We start from the raw sequence: 23,298 nt of genomic DNA on the forward strand, positions 1-23,298 counted from the left end.
ACCTCCTCTATAGCTCCCGCAGCGAGGAGAGATCGGACCTCCCGTAGGAGGGCTTGCTCGTGAGAGGGGTCCCTGAAGAGGGACTGGGATGGGGGTGGGAGGGCAGTGATGAAGCAAATTGGAGGTGGTATCCTTGCTTCACTGCGCGCAGAACCCAAAAATCCGATGTCAATTGGGACCATGCCGGGAGGAAGTAGGAGAGACGGTTGGAGAAGGGAGAGGAAGGATCCTGTCCTGAGACTGGTACGCCTTCCCCGAGCGCACCTTCAAAAGTTGGATTTGGGACCCGGTGGTGCCTTAGAGGGCCTGTGGTTTTGGCCCCCTTGGGGACCGGGCTGGCGTCTGCGGCCCCCCCACCCGCACCTTCTACTGAGGTCCTGCCTCTGCCAAGGTGCAAAGTACGGGCGGTGTGCTTGGGGCCTGAAGGGTCTACGCTGGGTTATGGGGGTATGCATCCCCAACGAGCGCATGATGACTCTATTATCCTTCAGGCTCTGCAGCCTGGGATCGGTCTTTTCCGAGAACAAACCCTAGCCATCAAAGGGTAAGTCCTGGATGGTGTATTGCAGTTCCGGAGGTAGGTTAGAGAGCTGGTGCCAGGAGATGCGCCTCATGGTAATTCCCGAGGCCAAGGTTCTGGACGCTGAGTCGGCCGCGTCTAGGGAGGCCTTGAGAGAGCTCGTGGCCACTTTCTTTCCCTCCTCCAGGAACGCGTTGAACTCCTGGCATGAGTCCAGGGGTAGCAGCTCGGAGAACCTACCCACTTCTGCCCAAGTGTTGTAATTGTATCGGCTCAGTAGAGCCTGTTGGTTGGCCACTCGGAGCTGTAGGGCCCCCACTGAGTACACCTTACGACCCAGGAGATCCATCCGTCTGGCCTCTTTGGACTTTGGGACCGGCGCCTGCTGGCCATGTTGTTCCCTTTCATTGACTGACTGGACAACTAAGGAGGAGGGAGGAGGATGAACTTACAAGTACTCATACCCCTGAAAGGGTACCATGTACTTTCTCTCAACTCCCTTTGCCGTCGGTGGAATGGAGGCTGGAGACTGCCAGAGGGTGTCGGCAGTGGCCTGGATGGTTTTAATGAATGGCAGCGCGACCCGTGTGGGAGCATCAGCAGTGAGGATGCTCACTACAGGGTCCTCGACTTCTGGTACCTCTTCCACTGGGAGGTTGATGTTGAGGGCCACTCTGCGCAGGACGTCCTGACGGGCCCTCAGGTCTATCGGCGGGGGCCCTGATGATGAGGTCCCTGCCACAGCCTCATCCGGTGAGGAGGAGGAGGATGCCCTGGGAATGAGGGGATCGTGGACGGCCTCCTGCTCCTGGGACTGTTCCTGCTCCAGATGCCCCGGGAGTCCGGAGGATGTGTCGCTTACTCTTCCGACTCAACTGCAGGGGGGTGGGAAATGGTGGCCTCTGGTGCGCGATGTTCTGAGGCAGCAGAGCGGGTCTGGACCGGGGGTCACCCTGGGCTTGGTGGTACTCCCAGGGTGTCCAGAAGGACCGCTGCTAAGGTCCTATGTCCTGCGACCGAGAGTCTTGGAAAACCCCCATAGGCACCTCTGTATCCCGGTCCCGGTCGTAAGAGCTGTCTGTCTGGGAGGATACGGACGTGTGTCTGGACGGCCGTGGTGGAGGAGAAACGCCTGGAGCTGAAGTCCCGACTGATCTCGCACACCTCGATCGTGGGGACCGGTGCTGGTACGCAGAGTGGTAGCGAGAGTGAGACCGGGACCTGCGATCGGCCCGGTGCCGGGAGGTCGACCGGGATCTCGAGTCTCTATGCCCTGACCTGCTCCGGGAGGTGTGGTGCCTGGGTCGGTACCAGGAGCTGGAGCGGTACCGCGAGTAGCGGGTTGGGAAGCGAGAGACTGACCGGTGCCGAGAGTCCGACCGGTACCGAGAGACCGACCAGTGCCGAGAGTCTGAGTGGTGCCGTGGCAAGGACCGGCACAGGGACTGAGAGCGACGTCGAGAGCAGGAGCGATGTCTCGACTCAGAGCGCCCTTGGGACCGTGATCTTGATCGGTGCCGGTCCGCTGCGCTGACAGTCGGCGGTCTGGTCAGGGTCGGCTTGCCCATGGACTGCAATACCCGCACCGGCGGTGCCGGGGGTAGGGGCGGTGCCGCCTAGGTGATGGCGATGAAGTCCCTCGCCAAGGAGAAAGTCTCCAGGGTAGATGGCAGAGTGAGTTCTACCACGGTCAGTGCCAGGGAGCTGTCAGGTGCCAGACTCAACGGCCTTCGTGGGGCTGGAGTCGACAGTACCGGTTTTGGCTGTGCTGCGGCAGGTATTGGTGCCGGGTGGTCAGCCTTAGGTGCAGTCTCTGGCTGCAACGCTGGTGTTGCCTTCTGACCCTTCGCCGTCTTCAACCTCGGGGAGAGGGAGAGGCGCGGAGTAGATTTTGGTGCCGGCAGTGGCCGGTGCCGGGAATCCTTGGGCTTACCGGCGACGCCTGGCGCTGTAGGGGTGCCTCTGCCCATCGACTGGCTCGTGCTCGGTGCTGAGGGCTACGGTGTCAGGCCCGCTTCCATTAGGAGCTGCTTCAATCTAATGTCCCGCTCCTTCTTAGTTCTTGGCTTAAAAGCCTTGCAAATTGGGCGCTTAACCGAAAAGTGCGATTCCCCTAGGCACTTCAAACAGGAGTCGTGGGGATCTCCTATTGGCATCGGCCTATGACAGGCCAAGCACTGCCTGAAACCCGATGAGCCAGGTATGAGCTCCAGCACCGGGTGTGGGGATGGGGCTACACCCCGAACCCCGCAACACTTACTAATTAACTATAACTATGAACTATAACTAACTCTAATGAACTATATCTATATATATATACAATAACAGTTAACTATACTTTGACTATAACTAGAAGAGACTACGAGTACTAAGGAAGGTGGAGGTCAGCTAAGCCACACTCCACTGTTCCAATGACAACACGGGCGGTAAGAAGGAACTGAAAGGTGGCCAGGTCGGCTGGGGTATATATTCGGCGCCATGGCAGCGCCACTCCAGGGAGCGCCCAGCTGACCCGGCGAGTGTTGCTTGGGTAAAAGTTTCTCCGACGAACGTGCACGCGGCGCGCGCACACCTGATTGGATTGCATATGAGCAATCACTCGGAGAAGAAGGAAAAGTTTCTTTCCCAATTTTAAAAAGCTCTGCCTTCCCATTGGCTCTTTTGGTCAGGTGCCCACTTTTCTTTCTTACCTGGGGGACATTTTAACCCATTACAGGTAAAGCTAGTATAGAACAGCCACCAAGAGGGATTTTACAGCTAACTGGCTGGCTGGGTGTCCATCAAAAGGAGCTCCTCCTGCCTCCCGCCTTATTTATCACACAGGCGGGAGCATCTCCCTGGCGGTGAGTGGCACTTAGGCGATTTCAGCTCTGCTTCCGTTGCTTCCATCAGTACCAAGGGAGTGCGATCGACTCGGATTGCTGGTCTGGAATGAGTGTGACCATCAATAGCCATGTTCTGTTCACACCTGTGTGCAGTATGGCAGAGAGGGGCGCTCCCTGAACTCCAAGCCGACAATCCCCCAGCCACAAATGGCAGGTTGCCCCACCCCAGTAACTCCCACTAGTCCAAAGCCAGCCCCTGCAGAGCTGCCCAAAGGGGTACGCAGGGCAGGTCTGCACTTGAAACCCAGCCGCTGTGGCATTCAACGAGGACATTGCTGCACCACGGGCAGAGCGTCTCCCATCAGCGTGGTTACACCACCTCCGTGAGTGGCCTGAGCTGTGTGCGTGAAGACACCCTCCCGCCCACATAGCGCTGTCCACCCCAGAGGCTAGGCTGGGAGGACCAATTAGAAAACTCAGTTTGTCATAAACAGATCGTTAAGGGTTAATGTCTTTTTTACCTGTACAGGGTTAACAAACAGGAAACCAAACACCTGACCAGGGGACCAATCAGGAGACAAGCTACTTTGAAATCTAGGTGGATGGAAGCCTTTGTTTGTGTTTTTTGGGTTTGGCTTTGTTCTCTCTGGGTTCAGAGAGTAACCACATGTACCTACAGGCTCTCTAATCTTCTGTTCAAATTTAGTAAGTACAAAGGTAGAAAGGCGGTGTCATAAACAGATAGCTAAGGGTTAATGTCTCTTTCACCTGAAGCACCTGACCAGAGGACCAATCAGGAAACCGGATTTTTTCAACTCTGGGTGGAGGGAAGTTTGTGTCTGAGTCTTTGTCTGTCTGCCTGCTTTCTCTGAGCTTTGGAGAAGCAGTTTCTACTTTCTAGTCTTCTGTTTCTAAGTGTAAGGACAAAGAGATCAGATAGTAAGTTATATGGTTTCTTTTCTTTGGTATTTGCATGAATATAAGTGCTGGAGTGCTTTGATTTGTATTCTTTTTGAATAAGGCTGTTTATTCAATATTCTTTTAAGCAATTGACCCTGTATTGTATCATCTTAATACAGAGAGAACATTTGTATGTATTTTTCTTTCTTTTTATATAAAGCTTTCTTTTAAGACCTGTTGGAGTTTTTCTTTACTTCAGGGAAATTGAGTCTGTACTCACCAGGGAATTGGTGGGAGGAAGAAATCGGGGAGATCTGTGTGTTGGATTTGCTAGCCTGATTTTGCATTCCCTCTGGGGGAATAGGAAAGTACTTTTTGTTTCCAGGACTGGAAACAGAGAGGGGGAGTCACTCTGTGTAGTTTCACAGAGCTTGTGTCTGTGTATCTCTCCAGGAGCACCTGGAGGGGGGAAGGGAAAAAGGATTATTTCCCTTTGTTGTGAGACTCAAGGGATTTGGGTCTTGGGGTCCCCAGGGAAGGTTTTTCAGGGGGACCAGAGTGCCCCAAAACACTCTAATTTTTTGGGTGGTGGCAGCAGGTACCAGGTCCAAGCTGGTAACTAAGCTTGGAGGTTTTCATGCTAACCCCCATATTTTGGACGCTAAGGTCCAAATCTGGGACTAAGGTTATGATAGGCGGTTTAGTCTTTTTGATCATTTTTCTTTATTTTCAAATGTGTATCTGGCTGGTAGAAATTAAATGTGTACCTGGCTGGTAGAGTTTTAATGTGTATTTGGCTGAAAGTATTTTAAATTGTATTTCTGTTGGAGGAGGCTTTTTCTCCAGTTTCTATAAGCTGACAGACCCTGTAACTTTGACCATCTAAAGTACAGAGACACCTTTTCCTTTTTTCTTTCTTTTTTTTTAAAGTTTTGCTTTTAAGACCTGTCTGATTTTTCCCCCTTGTTGGGGTTCAAGGGAATTGAATCTGTACTTAACAGGGAAGGAGAAGGGAGGGAAAGGGTGGAATCCCTTTGGTTTAGATTCACGGAGCTTGAATCTGTCTATCTCTCCAGGAGACCTAATTTCTCTGTGTTGTGATTCAAGGAGTTTGAATCCCAGTAATTTTCCAGGGTAACCCAGGGAGGGGAAGGCTGGGAAAGGCAATGGTGAGGAAAGGGGTTTACTTTCCTTGTGTTAAGATCCAGGGGGTCTGGGTCTTGGGGGTCCCCAGGGAAGGTTTGGGGGGGACCAGAGTGTATCAGGCACTTGAATTCCTGATTGGTGGCAGCTTATCAGATCTAAGCTGGTAATTAAGCTTAGAGGAATTCATGCTGGTACCCCAACTTTTGGACTCTAAGGTTCAGATTGAGGAAATATACTATGACATGGTGGCAATGGTGGGATAAGAATCCAAAAGCCAGTAAGATTATTATTTTTCTTTTTTCTCTGCTACCTGCTTATAAGCAGAGAAAAGAGGTTTTTTTAAATCAAGTCTGCAGGGTGTTTTTTTCTTTCTCTCTTCCTTCTGAGCACACTGAAGGCAGAGAGATTAAGGTTTAACAAGGGTCTTTTGTTAAACAAAGCAGGCTTAAGTGGTCAGCAACAGACACCAGCAGAACATATTTGCATATCAAAGGATTTTCTTTTGTTTTAATTTAAACGTGAAAGATTAGGTAGAAGAAGTTAAAAAAGTCACTGTTGCTAAGCAACCCCAAACAGGCAGCAGAGGAATAGCAATTCAGACAGTAAACCAGCAGAGGGCGCCCCAACACAAAAAAGCAGTAAACATGACTTCCAGGGCAAAACTGGTGGCAGAGAAACAAATCAAAGACGCAGACCACAAGCGACAAATGGAAAAAAGAGAAAAAGAGGTGGAGCTGAAAGAATGAGAAGAAAAAATCAAACTGGCAGCCCACAAAAGAGAACAAGAAGCAAAAGATGCGGCCCGCCAACGAGATATGGAAAAGCAACAAAAACAAAGTGAAGAGAGGGAAAAAGAGAGAAAGCATGAACTGGAATTAGCACAGGCTAGGCAGCATGCTCCAGCCAATCCTAACAACTCTTCGCCAATTATGGTTCCACATCCCAAGAAATTTCCCACCTACAAGGCAGATGATGACACTGAGGCCTTCTTAGAAAATTTTGAAAGAGCCTGCCTTGGGTACAGCATCCCTGAAGACCAGTACATGGTAGAACTGAGGCCACAGCTCAGTGGACCCTTAGCAGAGGTGGCGGCTGAAATGCCTAAGGAGAAAATGAACGATTATAAACTTTTTCAAACCAAGGCCAGATACAGAATGGGGATAACACCTGAACATGCCCGTTGGCGGTTCAGACCCCTAAAATGGAACCCAGATGTGTCATTCCCCCGACACGCCTACCACATTGCAAAGAATTATGAAGCCTGGATATCAGGAACAAAGGTTAACAATATGGATGAGCTACACCTCCTGATACAAAGGGAGCAGTTCTTAGATGGTGTTCCTGAGGAAATAGAGAGGTACATCCTAGATGGGAAACCCAAAACGGTAACTGAGGCGGGGGAAATTGGAGCCAAATGGATGGAAGTGGCAGAAAAGAAAAAAGCTACTGTCAAGGGGAGGGAATACCCCATTGGGCACACCAACAATAAACCCTATAACCGAGGACAGCCCAAGACCCCACCAACAACCCAAGGAAAGCCACAGACTCCCTAATCTCTCACCTCACCAATCTCCAGTAACCCACCTCGACCCAGTGACCAGTCACTGGAAGATGCTTTAAGTGTAATGAACTGGGACATTTAAAGGCCAACTGCCCCAAGAACCCCAACCGAGTGCAGTTCATTACACCACCATCACACCAAAGATCCCCAGGCCCAGATGCCTCTCAAATACCTTTGGAGCAAAGGGAAACTTTGAGAGTGGGCGGAAAGAAGGTTACCGCGTGGAGAGACACGGGGGCACAAGTGTCAGCTATCCACCAATCCTTCGTGGACCCCAAATTCATCAACCCAAAGGCCCAAGTGACAATTTACCCCTTCATGTCAAAAGCTGTAGACTTGCCTACAGTTAAACTGCCTGTCCAGTACAAAGGCTGGTCAGAAATGTGGACTTTTGCAGTCTATAACAATTATCACATCCCCATGCTGCTGGGGGAAGACTTGGTCAACCAGGTGAAGCGGGCCAAGAGAGTGGGAATGGTTACACGTAGCCAAACCAGGCAAGCTTCCAGACCCATTCCTGTTCCTGAGCCGTCCATAGAGGCCCTGTCTGTGTTACCAGAGACCCAGACAGAGGTAGTGGACCCGGATTCCATGCCAACAACTGAAACAGCCACAGTGACTCCAGTCCCAGACCAGGAACTGGAAAAGCAGCCAGCACCAGAACTGTTGCCAGCGCTGACGCCAGCGCTTGCAAACCCATCTTCAACCCCAAAGCCAGAGGGCGCCGGTGAGCCTGAGCTGGCAGAAGCAGCAGACAACCACACCCAAGAGGCTCAGCCAGAGCCTGAAATACCACCTGGTGCACCAGCGGAGAGCGGTTCACCAGCAACGGAAACAACCCCATCACCTACATTGCTTCCAGAGGGACCAAGCCCAAGTCCACAGTCTAAGGAAGAAATGGTGTCTCCAGCTTCAAGGGAACAGTTCCAGACTGAGCAGGAAGCAGATGACAGCCTTCAGGAAGCTTGGGCGGCGGCACGGACCACCTCACTGCCTCTCAGCTCTTCTAATCGATCCCGGTTTGTTGTAAAACAAGGACTTTTATACAAGGAGACTCTTTCTGGTGGACACCAGGAAGACTGGCATCCACAAAAACAGTTGGTGGTTCCAACTAAGTACCGAGGGAAGCTCTTAAGCTTAGCCCATGATCATCCCAGTGGCCATGCTGGGGTGAACAGAACCAAAGACCGGTTGGGGAAGTCCTTCCACTGGGAGGGGATGGGCAAAGACATTGCCAAGTATGTCCGGTCTTGTGAGGTGTGCCAAAGAGGGGGAAAACCCCAAGACAAGATCAAGGCCCCTCTCCAGCCACTCCCCATAATTGAGGTCCCATTTCAGCGAGTAGCTGTGGATATTCTGGGTCCTTTCCCAAAAAAGACACCCAGAGGAAAGCAGTACTTACTGACTTTCGTGGACTTTGCTACCCGATGGCCGGAAGGAGTAGCTCTAGGCAACACCAGGGCTAAAGCTGTGTGCCAGGCCCTAACAGACATTTTTGCCAGGGTAGGTTGGCCCTCCGACATCCTTACAGATTCAGGACCTAATTTCCTGGCAGGAACCAGGAAATAACTGTGGGAAACTCATGGGCTGAATCACTTCGTTGCCACCCCTTACCACCATCAAACCAATGGCCTAGTGGAAAGGTTTAATGAACTTTGGGGACCATGATACGTAAATTCATCAATGAACACTCCAATGACTGGGACCTAGTGTTGCAGCAGTTGCTTTTTGCCTACAGGGCTGTACCACATCCCAGTTTAGGGTTTTCACCGTTCGAACTTGTGTATGGCAACGAGGTTAAGGGGCCATTACAGTTGGTGAAACAGCAATGGGAGGGGTTTAGGCCTTCTCCAGGAACTAACATTCTATACTTTGTAAGCAACCTACAAAATACCCTTTGACACTCTTTAGCCCTTGCTAAAGAAAACCTAAAGGATACTCAGCAAGAGCAAAAGGTCTGGAATGATAACCATACCAGGGAGCGTTCCTTCAAGGTAGAAGACCAGGTTATGGTCTTGAAGGTGCAGCAGGCCCATAAGATGGAAGCATCATGGGAAGGGCCATTCACGGTCCAAGAGCGCCTGGGAGCTGTTAACTAGCTCATAGCATTTCCCAATTCCTCCCTAAAGCCCAGAGTGTACCACGTTAATTCTCTCAAGCCCTTTTATTCCAGAGACTTACAGGTTTGTCAGTTTACAGCCCAGGGAGGAGATGATGCTGAGTGGCCTGAAGGTGTCTACTATGAACGAAAAACTGACAGTGGCATGGAAGAGCTGAACCTTTCCACCACCCTGGAACGTCTGCAGTGGCGACAAATCAAGGAGCTGTGCACTAGCTTCGCCCCATTGTTCTCAGCCACCCCAGGACGGACTGAACGGGCATACCACTCCATTAACACAGGTAGTGCTCACCCAATTAGAACCTCACCCTACCGAGTGTCTCCTCACGCCCAAGCTGCTATAGAACGGGAGATCCAGAACATGCTACAGATGGGTATAATACACTCATCTACCAGCACATGGGCATCTCCAGTAGTTCTGGTACCCAAACCAGATGGGGAAATACACTTTTGTGTGGACTACCGTAAGCTAAATGCGGTAACTCGTCCAGACAACTATCCAATGCCACGCACCGATGAGCTATTGGAGAAGTTGGAATGTGCCCAATTCATATCTACAATAGATTTAACCAAGGGGTACTGGCAAATACCACTAGACGAACCTGCCAAGGAAAGGTCAGCATTCATCACCTATGCGGGTGTGTATGAATGTAATGTGCTTTCTTTCGGGCTGCGAAGTGCACCCGCCACCTTCCAGAGGCTGGTAGATGGTCTACTAGCAGGACTGGGCTAATATGCAGTTGCCTAACTCGATGATGTGGCCATTTTTTCTGACTCCTGGCCCGAACACCTAGAACACCTGGAAAAAGTCTTTGAGTGCATCAGGCAGGCCGGACTAACTGTTAAGGCCAAAAAGTGTCAAATAGGCCAAAACAGAGTAACTTACCTGGGACACCAGGTGGGTCGAGGAACCATAAACCCCCTACAGGCCAAGGTGGATGCTATCCAAAAGTGGCCTGTCCCAAAGTCCAAGAAACAGGTCCAATCCTTCTTAGGCTTGGCCGGGTACTACAGGCGATTTGTACCACACTACAGCCAAATCGCTGCCGCAATGACCGGCCTAACCAAAAAGACCCAGCCAAATGCAGTTAAGTGGACTAATGAGCGTCAAAAGGCCTTTACCCAGCTTAAGGCGATGCTCATGTCGGACCCTGTGCTAAGGGCCCTGGACTTTGACAAGCCATTCCTAGTAACCACAGATGCATCTGAGCGTGGTATAGGAGCAGTTCTCATGCAGGAAGGACCGGATCAGAACTTCCATCCAGTTGTGTTTCTCAGCAAGAAACTGTCTGAGAGGGAAAGTCACTGGTCAGTCAGTGTAAAGGAATGCTACGCCATTGTGTACGCCCTGGAAAAGCTACGCCCATACGTTTGGGGACGACGGTTCCAGCTACAAACCGACCATGCTGCGCTAAAGTGGCTTCATACTGCCAAGGGGAACAACAAAATATTGCTTCGATGAAGTTTAGCTCTCCAAGATTTTGATTTTCAAATTCAACACATTTCAGGAGCTTCTGACAAAGTAGCTGATGCACTCCCTCATGAAAGTTTCCCAGAATCCACTGGTTAAAATTTGTCGTTGAAATGTAAAAACTCTCATAGTTTGCATACTTAGTAGTATATGTAAAGGTACATGTGTTGTATTAATCTGTTTATTTTAAAGTTCTAGGAAGAAATCACTGCCAGTGAGGTTCCCCACTGTCTGCGATTTGGGGAGCGTGTCATAAACAGATCGTTAAGGGTTAATGTCTCTTTTACCTGTAAAGGGTTAACAAACAGGGAACCAAACACCTGACCAGGGGACCAATTAGGCGACAATATACTTTGAAATCTCGGTGGAGGGAAGCCTTTGTTTGTGTTTTTTGGGTTTGGCTTTGTTCTCTCTGGGTTCTGAGAGTAACCACACGTACCTACAGGCTCTCTAATCTTCTGTTCAAATTTAGTAAGTACAAAGGTAGAAAGGCGGTTTAGTCTTTTTGATTGTTTTTCTTTATTTGTAAATGTGTATCTGGCTGGTAGAAATTAAATGTGTATCTGGCTGGTAGAGTTTTAATGTGAATTTGGCTGAAAGTATTTTAAATGGTATTTCTGTTGGAGGAGACTTTTTCTCCAGTTTCTATAAGCTGACAGGCCCTGTAACTTTTACCATCTAACGTATAGAGACACCTTTTCCTTTTTTCTTTCTTATTTTTAAAAGTTTTGCTTTTAAGACCTGTCTGATTTTTCCCCCTAGTTGAGGCTCAAGGGAATTGAGTCTGTACTTAACAGGGAAGGAGAAGGGAGGGGAAGGGTGGAATCCCTTTGTTTTAGATTCACGGAGCTTGAATCTGTCTATCTTTCCAGGAGACCTAATTTCTCTGTGTTGTGATTCAAGGAGTTTGAATCCCAGTAATTTTCCAGGGTAACCCAGGAAGGGGAAGGCTGGGAAAGGCAATGGTGAGGAAAGGGGTTTACTTTCCTTGTGTGAAGATCCGGGGGGTCAGGGTCTTGGGGGTCCCCAGGGAAGGTTTTGGGGGGGACCAGAGTGTATCAGGCACTGGAATTCCTGATTGGCGGCAGCTTATCAGATCTAAGCTGGTAATTAAGCTTAGAGGAATTCATGATAGTACCCCAACTTTTGGACTCTAAGGTTCAGATTGAGGAAATATACCTTGACACAGTTCCTGATGTGGGGTTCAGTAATCGCTCGGCCCAAGGTGCTGGAAAAATCATCTGTATTCAGCCAGGCAGCTCCAGCTCCCTCTGCCTCACAGGAGGAGGCTCCGGCACCCCCTCCCCAGCCTGCTGGCCTGGGAGGCTAACCCAACCCACTGACAGGTACAGGTCCCCACCGCACCTGAGAGCTAAACTCAACTGCACGCGCAAACTGGAGCAACCCCCGGGCCTGGCTGGAGACATGAGCCCCTCGCTCGGACACCACCTGCCAGAGCGCCCAGCAGCAGGGGAGGGTCCCAGCTTCCTATCAGCCCAAACTGAGCAGCAGAACATTGTCCTGATCAGCTGCTGGGAGCCAGTGACTCGTTCGCTTGGGCACTGGCATCCCCACGCTCTCAGCTGGCCCCAGAATCAGAGTAAAACAGGTCCTGCAGAGCAGCTCATTTGAACCTCCTGTGCAGAGAGCCCTGCCAGCATGAGCCCTCTCGCCCTGCAGCTCTCTCCTGTCAGCCCTGGCCCGGCCCATGGAGCTTCCTCCCTCCCGTGTGCGTACATGGGTAAATGCATAGCTCCATACGTGGCTCCAACGTGGCTGCTGTCAAGGGCTGTGCCGTTCCGTACGACCAAGGCTGTGCTGACAGCTTTGTATTGCTCTAAGTCAGGCCCCTGGCACGTGCAGCACCTTGTCTTTGGAGATTGGCTAACGGCTACTGGAGATTCACTCCCATTTCACTAATCACGTGGACGAAGCTGCATGTGGTGCAGGAAGCTGGCCTGGTCAAGCCGGCCCTGTGTCCTTTGTGTGTGTGGCTGAGAGAGGGCAGGGGAGAGTTTGCCGTGTTCTTTGGAGAACAGTGCTAGCGTCTAGTTCCCAGCCCAGAAGCCAGAGGGGCTGCACCAAGGTGGGGAGGTCGAGGAGCTGCCTGGCATGGATGCTCCACCTGGTGTCAGGGGCGAAGCGCTGGGCAGAGACATTACAGGGGAGAGGTTCTCGATTATTGCTCCAATATCCTTTGCAGCCAGCTGTAGCCAGGCAGAGAGCGGCTCTAACCCCACAGACTGCCGGGCAGGAGCTGAGCTGCACTGGACACAGAATGGGTCTCCCAGCCTTGCCAACCCCTCCTTCATCGGCAGGTCTCCAGAAAGGCACAGCACCCTTGCCCGTAGCTCCCAATCTCGCCCCAGCCCCCTGGCTCTGTTGTAGTACTGAGCCCAGGCTCTGGTCTCCATACGCTTAGGGCTGCCCCGGTTCCCCTGCAGCAGCTGCCATCTCAGTTTGTTTTCTAGAGGCGTTTCTAGGCCCTCACCTGCCATTCATTGGCTCCCTGCAGCCCGCTTTGTCTCGCAGACTCTTTCAGCAGGAAGTTTGAAACCAGCTTCCTGACCACAGGGCTCTGTGCCTTCTGGGTGCTGAGCTGCCCTGATCTCACTCGCCATGGTCCTGGCCCTGGCACAGCCCCGGTGTTGCGAGTAAAGCCTTTCCGCTCTGTTGGGCATAGGGGGGTTAGCGCTTGCCCAGCTTTCAGGCTGGCTAAATGGTTCAAATCCAACCAACGGCAGGGCTGTTGCATTAGAACAGTGGGTTTATTGAGGGCACAGGAACGGCTGACGGCGCGGTCACTGGAATGACCTGACTCAGAACTCCTGTCGCATGGCCAGGGGGCGTCTCACCAGGGAAGAACTTTCCCTTCCCAGTTCACAAAGGTCCCGTTGTCCTTCTTGGAGAGTGTTGGAAGCACGTTCAGGATCCCTTGGACACTCACGTCCACCGTCAGTGGAGCCTGCAGGGGGCAAAGGAGAGTGAGGGGGAGAAGCCTGCCCTGGGGCTGGCCCAGGATACCAGGGGCTGGGCCAGGATCTGGGAAAGGATCTTAGTAATCCCATTCTGCCTTCGCTGGCAGTGAACGGGGGAGGCAGGTCCTAGGCTAGTGTTTCCAATAGAAAATGGATGAAAAGGGCTGCACCCCTGAGAGACAACCTAAGCCCTAATGGAGACAGATGACCATCTCCTGCCCCTCCAGCTCCTCAAGGCAGCAGCTCGGCAGGGTTTGTTGTGCAATGCTGAGCTATCAAGGAACCATGGGACCAGCAGCCCTGGGAAGCAACGCCCAGGACACAGCACTGAATCCCCAGGGAGCTGGGTCCTGACGACCGCCTTGCTGTGTTGGGAGCCTCTGAGAGGTGTCATCAATATGGGGCGGGGGTGATAAGGGAACAGGCTCCAGTGTAACCATTCCCCCTACGATTAACTTCTGCCCTTGACATGTGGCTACGACTGGCCTCTCCCACTCAGCACCTACCTGGTGGGAGCCTGTGCTCCCCATGTCAGTCTGCACCCAGCCAGGATGGACAGCGATGCTCAGGATCCCGTCTCCTTCATACCCCAAGGACTGGCACTTGGTGAGCATGTTCAGAGCAGCCTGTGGGCGAGACACCATGAGCAGAGACAGCAGCATGTGAGGAGAGCAGGGACCCACCCCCAGGAGAAAGGTGAGCAAGGGGGACAGCTGATGCAAGCTGCAGTGTGTGATTCTCAACTGGGGATGATCAGCATGTTACTGAGTCGCCACCTCTCACTGCAATGGGCCCACGTGCAGGACCCAGAGTCCTGTTCCAAGGTTTGCGCTCTGGGGTCAGGTGACCAAGCATCATGTGACCCGGAGGCCGTGCTTCCCACAAGAGGCAGCAGAGTGAGATTGGCCTGAATGCTGGCCTGGCAGGTCAAATCTGGGGGATAAACCACGGGGCAAGAATAGGGTGACCAGACAGCAAATGTGGAAAAGATCCAAAAATCGGGACTGTCCCGATAAAATCGGGACATCTGGTCACCCTAGGCAAGAAAGATTTTTCTTTCCCCTTTGCTGTAGCGGAACATGGACCGAGCGTGAATTGGTGCCCCATGGGGCACACCCCCTACCTTGCTGCACCGATAAGAGACAGCGTGCCCCAACTCCCAGGCAAAGAGATTCGTGATGGAGCCGACCTCACTGGACATGTTGACAATGGCCGCCTTGCTGCAGCTCAGCCCTGGCTGGGGGCTACCCTTGGCAGCCTTCCTCAGCAAGGGCAGGAACGCCTGGGCAATGGGGAGAAAAGAGCACCCCCGGGTCAGCTTAGGAGAAAGGACCCACTTTCCTCTCTTCGCCAGCGGACTCTGATTTGAATTGAAGTAGGTCCAGCTGTTGCCCAGAGGTGTCACAGGCTGGCCCCCAGGGCTTGCTGCTCCTGGCCCATGCTCTCACCCTGCCCTCCAACTTGTTCAGCCTCAGTCCTGTTTTAAAGGCTAATTTCTAGGAGTTGGGTAATCCCATTCTGCCCTCGCTGGCAGTGAACGGGAGAGCCCGGTACCAGGCCAGTGTTTACAATAGAAAGTGAGTGAAAAGGGCTGCACCCCTGAGAGACAACCTAAGCCCCAGTGGAGACAGTGCGAGGTCAATGGAAGAATTCTGCCGTTGCCCTAGCTACCACCTGTCGGAGCAGTGGATTTATTAGAGCAACAGAAGAACTCTTTGGCACCACTATCATCTTTCTTGTAAAGATACAGCCTATCATATGCTGTTTCCCTACCTTAGAGCCCTGCACTGAGTATCTTGCAAGATTGTACACACCCTCCAGATCCGGGGTTCTCAAATTCGGGGTCAGGACCAGCAAAGGGGTCATGAGGTTACTACATGGGGGGTCGTGGGCCTCCACCCCAAACCCCACTTTACATCCAGCATTTATAATGGTGTTAAATATATAAAAAGTGTTTTTAATGTACAAGCGGGGGTCACACCCAGAGACTTGCTGAGTGAATGGGTCACCAGTACAAACGTTTGAGAGTCCCTGCTCTAGATCTGTGCTCGACAGAGGCCTCGACTCACTGACATGGAAGTATTTCCTCTCTAATACGCTGAGCTGTACTTACAGCACGCTGCAGAAATCGGGTAGGATAGTCAAATACCAGCAGCTTTGGCCTAACTCGCGGGGGCAGTTCCAGGTATTTTGCCACCCCAAGCACAGCAGGGAGGTTCTGGGTCCCGCGGATTTGGCGGCACGCCTGCGGGAGGTCCGCCGAAGCTGCTGGACCAGCGGACCCTCTAGAGGCATGCCGCCAAAGAGCAGAGCGCCTCCATGGCTTGCCACCCCAGGCATGCGCTTAGCGTGCTGGTTCCTGGAGCTGCCCCTGCTAACTCGGCTTCCATCCGAGTCAATGGGAGTTTTAGCGCGGAGGTATTAAGAGCCCGGTTAGGTCAATACAATTGGCTTCTTCAAATCCTACACTCAGTATAAGAGGAGCAGCAAAAACTTGTGGGCCTATTCAGTATAAAACAGAGCACCTATGATCAGAGCTAAGACAGCCTCATCAGTAACTGCCTTGTCCAATACCTGTCCCTGCAGAAGGCTGGGCTGCTGGGGGAGAGGAAAGTACCTCGTACCTAGATGCAAACACACACTTCAGTGACAACTTATCACAGCATAAGGTTGGGATTTAGGTGCCCAACTATCATTCACTGTCAACGCGCTTTGTGTGCCCAACTTCCTTAACCACCTTTGAAAAACCCAGCCCTGGGGCACAGAGATAGAGCAGGCCAGTCCAGCAGTGGCACAGCTTTCCCTACCTGGCCCTCCATAAAGGTTTGCAACCCCGATGTGGCCCTCGGGCCAAAAAGGTTTGCCCATCCCTACTCTCAGGAGATGGCCTCTACAGCAGGAGCTGGACTCTTGGCTCAGATCCCACTGGGGTAGCGTTAGGGCCTCTGGGTCCATTTCTTGGTTGGTTACAGTCTCATAATGCACCTGACACGTACACTGTGATGAATGCCAAAAACCAGCCCCCAAACACACACACACACACACACCAGGTTGGCTCACTGATCCAGGAACCAGAGCCCTGGGGTGAAAGGGAGAAGTTCTGGCCTACGCAAAGTCAAACCTCAGTGCAGCCAGCAACCTGCCCTTTGTCGGGGCCCTTACCTGGCTTACCAGCAGGGGCCCTGTCACGTTGGTTGCATACACCAGGGACATGTCCTCTGGTGTCTCAGACTCTAGTGTGTTCAGCCTCGCTATCCCAGCATTGTTTATCAACAGATTCAGCCCCGAACTTTTCAGATGCTCCTCAACTCTGGTAGCTGCTGCCTTGATGCTGGCTGGGTCAGTAGCTTCTATAGAGACAGGGGGTTCAGAGTAGGGTGAGCAGACAGCAAATGTGAAAAATCAGGACAGGGGGTGGGGGATAATAGGAGTCCATATAAGAAAATGACTCAAAAATCGGGACTGTCCCTATAAAATCGGGACATCTGGTCACCCTAGTTCAGAGGTGTGGTTCCTCCACCCTGTCGCTAACCCCTCTCCCGGAGATCTGAAGCCGAGGCTGCTCTACAGAGCCATGCTAACGACTCGGGAGCTCATAAACACAGCTAGCCAGAACTGGGGAGTGCCATGGCAAGGGCAGGATGGATAGCATCAAAGCCAGAGAGTGAAATCGGGGGGACCAGGAGTCAGCGGGGCGAGTGCAAAGCACTGAGGCAGTGAGAGTGTTAATGGGGCAGGGGGAAGGGCGTGTTGGACCAACAGGATCTTCCCAGGGGTGAGCAGGGTTGGAAATCTGCCATCAGAGCTCTGGCAGGCTCACCCTCTCCCAGCTTTCATCATCCCATGAGAACACCCTTCAGGGGAGAGCGCCCTGATGGCACAGTTGTTTGGCAGCATTTGAAACATGCCGATTTTTCCTATTAAAAAGTGTTTGCAGCATTTTTTTAAATCAGAACCATCAGCAGCATTTTCGGGTTACTGAAAAAGCTGGTTCAACAAAAGAGCTTGATAGTCATTTTGATATGTCACCGAAAACATCGCACAAGCCAGGAGGGGCTCGGGACGGAACGGACGGGCGGGTCTCAGCGGCACATAGGCTGCGGGAAAGGAGGGATGATCCTGGAGGGGGTTGGCTTGGTCCCCACGGGGCTGTCACTGCAGGCAAGGGGTCACATGGGGGGTGACAGGCTGGGCCCCATGTGGACATCAGTGAGGAACGGGACCCTGGCATCATGTGAGGGGCAGGGATCACATGAGGGCTGACAGGGTGGGTTCTGGCTGGAGGAGGGTCCTTGAGCGGTGGGAATTAGGCAAGGGGTCTAAGAGTGGGTGTCACTGGGGGGCTGGGCAGAGGGGGTCACATGAGGGGTGATAGGCTGAGCCCCTTCAAGGGAGGGTTGCCAAGTTTTGTGTGAGGTATTCCTGGAGGTTTCATCACATAACAATCATTAATTAAACATAATTTTTTTAATTCCTGGAGAATCCAGGACAGTCCTGAAGGGTTGTTAACCCTACTTCAAGGGGTTTATTACTGAAAGAGGGGAGGGGTAGCTCAGTGCTTTGAGCATTGGCCTGTTAAACCCAGGGTTGTGAGCTCAAGCCTTGAGGGGGTCATTTGGGGGGTTGGTCCTGCTTTGAGCAGGAGGTTGGACTAGATGATCTCCTGAGGTCCCTTCCAACACTAATAATCTATGATATTCGCCCTGAGCACTGGTGTGACCTTATGTGTGAAGTCACTGTGCCACGCACTCAGATTTGGCCCTGTTCCTCCTATCCTCAGTCATGTGAGCAGCACTCCAAACATCAGCAGGATAAGCTGCTGGTCCCAGCAGACCAAAGGCATGACCAGACCAGCCACTTTATGGCTACTGCCTGAGCCAGGGCTGCTCCCCCATGAATTTGGTCCCTGGCCATTGGCCTAGTTTGTTAATCTGGCCCTAGCAGGATCCCTAGGCTGGGATTGGTTCCCTGTTCATGAAACTGATTCCAAAGCTTCAACTACCTGAAGGAGGGTTCCAAAGAGGATGGATCTAGACTGTTCTCAGTGGTGGCTGATGACAGAACAAGGAGCAATGGTCTCAAGTTGCAGTGAGGGAGGTTTAGGTTGGATACTAGGCAACGCTATTTCGCTAGGAGGGGGGTGAAGCACTGGAATGGGTTCCCTAGGGAGATGGTGGAATCTCCTTCCTTAGAGGTTTTCAAGACCCAGCTTGACAAAGCCCTGGCTGGGATGATTTAGTTAGGAACTGGTCCTGTTTTCAGCAGAGGATTGGACGAGATGACCTCCTGAGACCTCTTCCAACCCTGATATTCTTTGATTCTACGAGTCTATGAAAGCAAATCTGTCTCCAAGAGAGTGAGGCCTGTTCAGACCCAAACCAGCCAGGCTCATACATGGCACAGGCAGCCCCTGTCTCAATCAAAATCATCCCTTCCCTGCCTGTCTGGCACGCAGGACAATCTGCAAATACCAGGAACTTCCTGGGCCTCCTTCTGACCAAGCCCAGAGAGCCTGAGTGGGACGTAGGAGACCTGGGAGTTGCTCTGCTGAGAAGCGTGGCTGCTAGGCACCCTCCCCTTCACTAACACCTAGGCAGGAATAACACAAACAGTGACTCCCAACCAGGCAAGGAACAGGAACACGGAGACAGGGGGACGGGGAACAGGGAACGAAGGGACCAAGAGCAAGGGAGCCTCAGCTCTGGGCCCAGGGCAGGGCACCTACCTAGCGCAACGATCGCCAGGTTTGGATGCCTGGATGCCAAGTTCTTCAATTGCTGGAAGAGAATAAAGTCAACGATTATTGACGGAGCCGCCAGCCTGCAGGGACGGTCAGACCGGACAGAGTCCAGCTCCCTGCTGCTATCCCGGACCAAGTCAATATCTGCCTGCAAAGCTCCCATGCGCAGGGTCCAGCCCTGGCTTTCGGGGTCTGCAGCAGGGTGTCTAAACCGGCATCATCTAGCTCAGTGTGGTCAAGCCAGGGACACGTTTCCCCGTTCCCTTTAGGAGACAGGCACCTGTGCTCCCCGCCCTCTTCCTCAATGCGCTGTGCTAACTTTGCATGTGTCCCGTGCAGATCTTGTCCCCAGCTTATGCGCTAGGGAGCATCAGCCTGGAGCAGGGGCTGAAATCCTCTCCTGCTCGGGCCTGTTGCTTTTGGCTCCAAGTGCTGGAGGCCCCTCACTTAGATTCCCCCACCACCAGGTACAGCTAACTCCCTCTCACCTCGCCCCGCTCTCACCTGTGCTCGCTCTCCCTCCGGGTCCCGGCAGGTCGCAAAGACCCACTCGGGTGGGTTTGATTTCTCCAGAAACTGCTTGACAAGCTCCAGGCCGATTCCCCGATTGGCCCCAGTCACCAGAATGCTGCGGACATTAAAGCCAGCCATGGTCCTCGCCTGCCTGTGCCCCAGCTGGCAGGGCCTGTGCTCAGCGAGAGCTGGGCTAGTTCTGGCCTCCACGTCCCCTGCACCTGGGGTTACACAGGGTCTGACTCCTGGGTTCCAGCTCCCTGATTCCACACCAAGACCTGGAGCCTGCCCCGCGCAGAGTAAAATCTCTGGAAGCTGAGCAGAGGCTTCCCTAGCAGGGGTGTGTGAGTCACCATGGATTGGAGGAGCTCCCCAGAAGGGAGGAGCTGTGCAGCGCAGAAAAGGAGATGGCGGGGGTAGGGGAGAGGCTGATCGGAAGCTTTAGGGTTCGGATGGATTCGTGCATTTTCACAGGGTGACTTTTACACTGGGCAGGGTTTGCAATGTCTCACAGAAGTAATAAGAGTTTGGGCAAGTTAATATTCAACATGGTGAAACTCATTCTCCACTCCCCTGACTTGGTTGAGCCGCACGGCACCTACTAAGGGCTTTCAAGGGCTGTGGGACGTAGTTTTACAGAGAAATGATCTGTTATAAGGTACTGCAGGGCAAGACCCCTACATTTTATTGTCCTATGAAGACTGGGGAAAAGCTCAGGCTGTGCAGCACACTCCACATAGGTTAGGGTCTCAATTTTACATTGTCCACAGTTAGTGCATCAACGTTATGAAACTTTAACTACATCCATGTGCATGGTACCAGGCGTCTGATTTTAGGCTTTAATCTACCACTCCGCACAGAACACCGGGTCAGGCCGCGGCTCTGCATCTGCGCCACCTGGCTGGAGCCAGCCATGCTACCACTCCACATAGAGCACCAGGTCAGGCCGCGACTCTGCAGCTGCGCTGGCTGACAAGAGCTCATAATCCCGCCGCCCAGAGCATTGCACCAGCGGTGTAGTGAGCTGAGGCTGTGGGGGAGGTGCACAGTGGGGGAGGGCCTGGGGCAGCCTCCTGGGCTAGGAGCTCAGAGGCCGGGCAAGAGGGTCCCATGGGCCAGCTGTGGCCTGCGGATTGTAGTTTGCCACCTCTGGTATAAGTAATATAACAGGCAAGATGCCACTCCCAACAGATAAATTGCTATTCTCCACATTATACTGAGCTTCTTTAAGCAAATCACTTTTCCATTGGTTAAGCATATTTTCCCAAGCTTTACTAGCCAACAATCCAACACTCACCAAGACTGTCCCCTTCCTCCCTCAGTCAGGGCTTTAACCTGATCACCAACGTTAATTTGCCCCACTAGAAACATTTCCCTGAGACTTATCTAATGCCAGATTCACTTCTGAGATATCAGACACTCAGCAATTTCTCCTGCATATGCACTGCTTCTTTGCACACATAAACTGCCATCTTTCTCAGACAAACATCCGGTGAAACACTCCATAGACAAGTCCTTGACCCTGTATACACAAGTTAAGGGTTATTTTTTTCCTGTGACTGATTTATGACATCAGCCTGACTGAACAAAGCTTCAATATCATCCCCAATCAAAAGATCCTTAGGCAATAGCTTCCTTACATCAGCTATAACTCCATGTTTAGCACCATTCCAGTCACGAGGGATTCTGGCTAAAGGCACACTTAGCCCTGGTTTACGCTACGGGGTTAGGTTGAATTTAGCCCCGTTAGGTCGATTTAAAAATGATAACCACACAACCAACCCCGTTCCGTCGACCTAAAGGGCTATTAAAATCGACTTCTGTGCTCCTCCCTGACAAGGGAAGTAGCACTAAAATCGACCTTGTTGCGTTGAATTTGGGGTAGTGCAGATGCAAATCAATGGTATTGGCTTCCGGAAGATATCCCAGAGTGCTCCATTTTGACTGCTCTGGAAGGCACTTTGAACTCTGATGCACTAGTCAGGTACACAGGAAAAGCCCCAGGAACTTTAGAATTTCATTTCCCATTTGGTCAGCATAGTGAGCTCAGCAGCACGTAGTTGCAGAGGTGACCATGCAGTCCCCCCAGAATCGTAGAGTGTAGAATGTTTCTATGCTCCCCCTATCATCTTTGTCCCTGAGGTTATCGCAGATTAGAAGGCGAAAAAAATACACTCCCAATGCAGGGCCGCCCGGGGGGGAAGGGGGCAAGTGGGGCAATTTGCCCCAGGCCTCGGGCCCCACAGGAGCCCCCATGAGAGTTTTGTGGGGTCCCTGGAGCGGGGTCCTTCACTTGCTCCGGGGGCCTCAGAAAACTCTCATGTGGCCTGGGCCCCCGGAGCTTCTTCCACTCTGGGTCTTTGGCAGTGGGGGGGTCCTTCTGCCCCAAAGTGGAAGGACTCCCCGACACCGAATTGCCGCAGAAGCAGGACCAGCTGCTGAGGTGCCTGGTCGTCAGCGGTAATTCGGCAGCAGTGGTCCCCGCCGTAGGTCTTCAGGGCACTTTAGCGGCTGGTCCCGGAGTGGAAGGACCCCCCGCCGTCAAATTACCGCCAAAGTGAGGGCCCCCCGCCTCCAAAGACTCCAGTCCTCCTGAATCCTCTGGGCGGCCCTGTCACAATGACATGTTTTCCAAGCTCATGCAGTCCTCCTGCACTCATAGGGCACAGCTTAATGCAGGGTGGCATTGAGTGGCAGAGGCCAGGAAAGAATTAAGTGAAAGTGAAGAGCAGAGGCAGGACACGATGCTGAGGCTAATGGGGGAGCAAACTGACATGATGAATCGTCTGTTGGAGCTGCAGGAAAGCCAACAAGAGCACAGATTCCTGCTGCATCCACTGTATAACCGCCTACCCTCCTCCCCATGTTCCATAGCCGCCTTGCCCAGACGCCCAAGAATGCCGGTGGGGGGCGGCTCCAGGCACCAGTCACTCCACTCTAGAGGCTGGTCAAGCAACAGAAGGCTGTCATTCAAACAGTTTGATTTTTAGTGTGGCTACAATAAACAATGTGGCCTTGTCCTTCCCTCCTTCCCTGCCCCACCCAAGCTACCTTGTCTATTATCTCATTTTTTTTTAAATACTAAAGAAAGAACGCATTGTTTCAAAACAATACTTACTTTATTTCGAAGGAGGGAGGGTGGCTGGCTTACAGGGAATTAAAATCAATAAAGGGGCAGGCTTGCATCAAGGAGAAACACAGGCAACTGTCACACTGAAGCCTTGCCAGTCATGAAACTGGTTTTCACAGCCTCTCTGATGCACAGCACACCTTGCTGTGTTCTTTTAATCACCCTGGTGTCTGGCAGCTCAAAATCAGATGCCAGGTGCTTTGCCTCAACCTCTCACCCTGCCATAAACGTCTCCCCCTTACTCTCACAGATATTATGGAGCACACAGCAAACAGCAATAACAATGGGAATGTTGGTTGCGCTGAGGTCTGCCCAACACCGCCATCGAGCTTTTAAACATCCAAAGGCACATTCTACCACCATGCTGCACTTGCTCAGCCTATAGTTGAACTGCT

The 23,298-nt window shown here is 52.3% G+C and overlaps 1 protein-coding gene across 1 annotated transcript; it reads right to left on the minus strand.

Annotated features, from left to right (window-relative positions):
• Positions 1 to 13,291: 13,291 nt before the first annotated feature.
• On the minus strand, positions 13,292 to 20,056 carry LOC127034031 (C-factor-like). Its single transcript, XM_050922451.1, has 6 exons — positions 19,765 to 20,056; positions 19,246 to 19,297; positions 16,683 to 16,870; positions 14,644 to 14,802; positions 14,027 to 14,146; positions 13,292 to 13,507 (listed from the first exon to the last, which is right to left on the minus strand). The coding sequence occupies exons 1-6, from the start codon at positions 19,909 to 19,911 to the stop codon at positions 13,394 to 13,396; spliced, it is 780 nt and encodes a 259-aa protein (XP_050778408.1). The 5' UTR covers positions 19,912 to 20,056; the 3' UTR covers positions 13,292 to 13,393.
• Between the last annotated feature and the right edge of the window lie 3,242 nt (positions 20,057 to 23,298).

The sequence above is a fragment of the Gopherus flavomarginatus genome, chromosome 14 (genome assembly GCF_025201925.1).
Source record: "Gopherus flavomarginatus isolate rGopFla2 chromosome 14, rGopFla2.mat.asm, whole genome shotgun sequence".
Classification (NCBI taxonomy): domain Eukaryota; kingdom Metazoa; phylum Chordata; order Testudines; family Testudinidae; genus Gopherus; species Gopherus flavomarginatus.